The sequence below is a fragment of the Thalassophryne amazonica genome, chromosome 21, assembly GCF_902500255.1.
Source record: "Thalassophryne amazonica chromosome 21, fThaAma1.1, whole genome shotgun sequence".
Taxonomy (NCBI): Eukaryota; Metazoa; Chordata; class Actinopteri; order Batrachoidiformes; family Batrachoididae; genus Thalassophryne; species Thalassophryne amazonica.
Window position 1 is genome coordinate 3,368,619 of NC_047123.1, and position 5,599 is coordinate 3,374,217.

The 5,599-nt window shown below is 38.8% G+C and overlaps 1 protein-coding gene across 1 annotated transcript; it reads left to right on the plus strand.

Annotated features, from left to right (window-relative positions):
- The first annotated feature begins 2,518 nt into the window (after positions 1-2,518).
- LOC117503115 lies at positions 2,519-4,906 on the plus strand. The gene is made up of 2 exons (XM_034162285.1): positions 2,519-3,299; positions 3,384-4,906. The coding sequence occupies exons 1-2, from the start codon at positions 2,937-2,939 to the stop codon at positions 3,669-3,671; spliced, it is 651 nt and encodes a 216-aa protein (XP_034018176.1). The 5' UTR covers positions 2,519-2,936; the 3' UTR covers positions 3,672-4,906.
- Positions 4,907-5,599: the final 693 nt, after the last annotated feature.

Below are 5,599 nucleotides of genomic sequence, written 5' to 3' on the forward strand. Positions count from 1 at the left end.
TTTACACAGTTCTGGGCAAATATCTGAAACGGTTCAAAGTAAAAAGCACTCTGTAATTTGTGTGTATTTTAAGCTGACAGTGTGGACGTTTGTGTGGTGACTTTAATGCAGGTTTTCTATCAACATTAAGACCCAACAAATACTCAGATTCATTTATCAAAGTCTGAGTTTCTAAGTTGATCGGTCAGTTGATTAAGTCGTTTAAAAAAAATAATATAAAATGTGCTGCAAAGCTCAGGTTTACCATCAAACGGGGTCTAGGAAAAACAAAAGCTCATTCTGACAATAGTTGAGTAGTCAATCGTTAGTTTCATTAAGAACAGCGATGAAATGGAACAATTAGGAAAATAGTAATCTTAAAAAAAATATTCCGTAAGGTCTTTTATGTATATATGTGTGTGTATATTTTATGAGCGCGCGCACGCCGACGTGCTGCAGACTGGACAAGTCAAAGTGTGTAATTTGTCAAAAAAAAAGCCAAATATGAACCAAACTTTTTAGGCATTACCGCCCCCTGTCGGCTGTGAGGTGAAATCGCTTTCAAAACATTAAAGGAGCCGTAAAGCGGAACCAGTTTAAACGACATTCAGATAATTGTTTGATACATAAAAACTAGAATAAAACACTGAATTGTCAAGAAAAGACGACCCGTTTTAGCCTTCGATAACGGATTTTTCGGAAAAATCGACAACGCGACTTCTTTAATGGTGGAACAAATCTTTTTCCTCAAGGACACAAAATACTGCCGAAATGTTACTTTTATTAAATGTTTGTAGGTTAATACCCCAGTAATTATGGAAGTGATAGATATATCCGAAAAAAATAAAGTGATATTGCAGTGCTGAGTTTTCTTTCGTTTATGGGCTGCCGCGGAGTCACGTCACTTCCGGCGAAGTGCCCAATCCGAAGGCGAGAATTCGTACTTTTTGATTTATTTGGTAGTAAAATACAAGTACATAAAATACATACAAGATATAAAATTGCCGAGGATAACACAAAATAAGCATAAACACTTATTTCCATTGTGGTCCTCGAGGAGAAAAAAAAACTAAAATAATAGTGACTAAAGTCACTTAGAAAACAATGACAAAAAAAAAAAAAAAAAACCTTCCGCGACTGGCCGCCCGATTAAAACAAGCTCGGGCTGCATTGATTGTCTGTTGAAATCAGCTGGTTTTGTTTTGTCTCTACCTTGCTTCTAACAGCTCTCACTGCCTGGAACGACGAGATTTAGCCACCACATTCTTCTACAATGTCCAAAGTAACAACAGCATAGAAAACTACTGTCCAATCAGCTGCAGGGAGACAAGTAGTCGTCATCTGACGCAACATACTTCAGCTAGGGTCTGGTGGGATCTGCTTCAAATACTTTTATGAATATCTGAAGAATACAGGATTACTACACGGGGTATGAGTCGACTGCTGTGGGTTTTTTTTTTTTTTTTTTTTTTTGTAATTTGGTTTTGGGGATGTTAGCCTCCTGACCAACACTCCAGTCCAGTTGGTGGCGGTAATGCTCCATAGAAGCTGGTTGCCAACCGCCATTAATCACGAAGAAGAAGATTTACACACACACACACACACACACACACACACACACACACACACACACACACACACACACACACACACACACACACACACACACACACACACTCACACACACTCACACACACACACACACACACACACACACACACACACACACACACACACACACACACACACACACACACACACACACGGAACATTAATTTGACTTTATTGACGAGTCTGACCCCTACGACGGCGTATTAGGGCCATTCAAAGACAGGAAAAAAATTACATTTTCGAGTTTAAAGTCACAAATATACGAGAATAAACATGCAAATTTACGATAAATAACACGCAAATTTGCGAGATTAAAAACATGCAAATCTGCAAGAAAAAAGCAGCAAATTTGCCACAATTAAACACGCAAATTTTCGAGATTTTAAACATGCAAATATGTGAGAAAAAAGCAGCAAATTTGCGAGTTTAAAGTCACAAATATACGAGAATAAACATGCAAATGTACGAGAAATAACACGCAAATTTGCGAGATTAAAAACATGCAAATCTGCAAGAAAAAAGCAGCAAATTTGCCACAATTAAACACGCAAATTTTCGAGATTTTAAACATGCAAATATGTGAGAAAAAAGCAGCAAATTTGCGAGTTTAAAGTCACAAATATACGAGAATAAACATGCAAATTTACGAGAAATAACACGCAAATTCGCGAGATTAAAAACATGCAAATGTGCAAGTAAAAAGTAGCACATTTGCCACAATTAAACACGCAAATTTTCGAGATTATAAACATGCAAATATGTGAGAAAAAAGCAGAAAATTTGCAAGAAAAATGTAGCAAATTTGCCAGATTAAACGCAAATTTTCGAGATTCTAAACATGCAAATCTGTGAGGATGTTTTATTTGTAAGACTTGGCGGAAACGGAAATGACACTATGGGAAGTTGGTTTGTTTTGGCGAGCGTGGGAATGGCTGCGTTGGACGATCTGATCAAACTCTACTTTTCCTTATGGTTTTCTAACAAGGAGATACTTGCGATATTAGCCCAGAATGACCATGCCATTATTAGTATTCGCACTCTGAAGAGGCACCTGTTTCCTCGAAAAAATCATGCTGCCTTAGATGACGTGTTTACATTTGTGTACCAGGAGCTGCAACAGCACGGACAGATGCAAGGTTACCGCTGGCTTCATCAACGAGCTGTGCAACAGCAGAACACAGTACGCCAGCTGGTTAAGTTAACTGATCCACTCGGTGTTGATATTAGAAAATCACGACGCCGTCAATATAGCACAAGGGCCCTAATGCTGTTTGGCACATGGACTCATACGATAAGGTCTAGCCATTAACGGATGCATCGATGGGTTCAGTCGTTTTATTGTGTGGATGGAAGCTTACACGACCAACAATGACCCAAAGGTTGTAGCTGATTACTACATACAAAATGTAACACAGTCGGGTGGGTGTCCAGAAAGGATACGCGCAGATCACGGCACAGAAAATGGACATGTAGCCAATATGCAAGTGTTTCTTAGAAGAAACCATGATGACTCGTTTGCAGGAGACAACAGTTTTGTGTATGGAAGAAGCACAGGGAATCAGCGTATTGAGTCTTTATGGGGGGTTTTAAGGAAACAAAGTGTCCAATTCTGGATGAACATATTCAAAACCCTTCAAGATGATGGACAGTTTTCTGGGGACTTTTTGGATAAAAACCTGGTACAGTTTTGTTTTCTTGGCCTTGTTCAGGTAAGTTTATTACATACCCATTTATATCTGAATTCAAAATCATTTTTATTAATCATGCTTTTTTTTCTATTCTTTTTTTTGTAGGAGTTGGATGAGGTAGTGCAGACGTGGAATACCCACAAGATCAGACTGCGACCTGGCCAAGATGTGCATAGTGGTCATCCTGTTCTGATGTACACAGTCCCAAGTTTGTATGGTGCAGAGGATAAGCTTAAACTCGTGGAGCCTGAAGAAGTAGCTGTGTGTAAGGAAGAGTGCACACCGAAGAGCCAGATCCCTTGTGATGAGACAGTTTACGATCTCTCTGTGTTACTCATGCAGGAGAATCAATGGGGCCATCCTTCAGATGAGCTACATCACTTAGAACAGTGATACTGGAAAATATCTAACAGCATTGCCATAGAACGTGTTAGTGTGGTATCGTAGTATGTCAATGAAACAGTTTCCGTAGGATTTTTGTGCTGAAATGGATTTTTTGCGTTTTACTTGAAGCAGTATAGGCTCACAATGGTTCAAGGTTATCCTGGGGTAAAATTGACCAGATGCTCAGATTTTGTTGAAACTGGTGAAAAGTTGTTTGTATTATGTCATAGGGTCCCCAAAAAAGCTGTTTTACAGTGTATGGCATTTGATTGGATAATTAAATGGCAGAGTGTGTCAAGGTTCTACATGGTCTATGGGGGCCACCAAGACTTTTTCTGGATGTTGGAAATGGTGCCATCGCAAAATCAGTTAAAATTCATTTTCCGCTTCAGTATGACAAGAGGAATCATTTGACACCACTTTCAATAACATCTGAGCATTTACCCCAGGATGACCTTGAAGCTTTAAAGCCCTATACCTGTGTAAATATCGGTCAGAACCTAGACAAACTATATTTATTTATTACTATTATTATAATCCTCTCAACAAGACAGATATATTGGTGTATATTTGAAATTGATTAACTTGATTTTCAATTTACCTGTGTGCTAACATTTGTCCCCTTGCCAGAGAGTTGTAGGGGTCTGAAAATTTGAACGCCGTCATTTTATAACAGTCTAGGCCCTGTTGAAACCCAAGCAGCAACAAAATCAATTTTAGCATGAAAATCCTATGGGAATACACACCATACCTCACTATGTGCATGTTTTGATGTATTTATTTTTATTTTGGAATGATATAAACACTGTTCTTGTGTGTGATTATAGTAACAGCTAAACTTAAATGTGTTAAACATGTAGAAATGCTTTACACAATTGTTTTGGTAAAAAAAAAAAGTTCAAAATACTTCACAATTGGTTTACAAACTATTCCTTTTTGCACACCTACCCATGAACTGGTATCCCACTTAGGTGCTCAACTTTACATTTTATACAGTATTTATACAGTTCAGAACACACTAAAATTAAGATGCAGCATTGTTTACTTATATTGCTAAAACATCTGTAGATGATTTGTTCAACATCATCTCTAAACAATTAGTGAACAGTGAATACTTTACTCTTTAAGACCACTACATGTGACTATGTAAATGCCATCCATCCATTTTCTTCCACTTTATCTGTAGTTGGGTCACGGGGGCAGCAGCTCAAGCAAAGCTGCCCAGACCTCCTGATCCACACACACCTCCCCCAGCTCCTCCGGGGGAACCCCAAGGCGTTCCCAAGCCAGCCGAGAGATGTAATCCTTCCAGCGTGTCCTGGGTCTTCCCTAGGGCCTCCTCCCAATGGGACGTGCCCGGAACACCTGTCCAGCGAGGCGTCCAGGGGGCATCCAACTATGTAAATGTCTTATGACAAACAGAACAGAAAATAAAAGTGCAGAATGGAAATGGGGGAAAAAAGTTCTTTCTTATTTCTTTGTATCTAACAAACTTTACTACATTTTTAGTCTCCCTTTAAACTATTATCTGTTCCATCCACATGAACTACACAATGTCCATGATCCATATGTTGCTCTCTAAGATGGCATTAAACTCGGATTGGAAATCAGGAAATCCATCGTAACAATCAGCTATTTCCAGAATACATCCACATGTTCTTCCAATAGGTCTTCTTGTAAGGACATCACTTCCTGTTGTGAATCTCAGGAACCTTCCCAGTTTGTCTTCATTTAATTCTCTTATATATCTTTTAAGGTGGTTGTGGACCTCCCTTTGGCTTCCTGTCATTGATTCTGGGAATTGAAGTAATGCCACTACTTTTTTAGTTGGTTTATAGTTTTCAAACATCCTCAAAAGCTCATCATGTGTGAAAGAGACATTTGGTATCACTACATCCTTCCAACAATCTATCACAAACATAGGCTTTTGCACCAAC

Bases quoted from the DNA above. Each gene is read 5' to 3' on its own strand.
- LOC117503115 (XM_034162285.1), top strand. From the start codon at position 2,937: ATGGAAGCTTACACGACCAACAATGACCCAAAGGTTGTAGCTGATTAC. The intron at 3,300-3,383 runs GTAAGTTTATTA...TTTTTTTTGTAG, and splicing joins GTTTTCTTGGCCTTGTTCAG to GAGTTGGATGAGGTAGTGCA.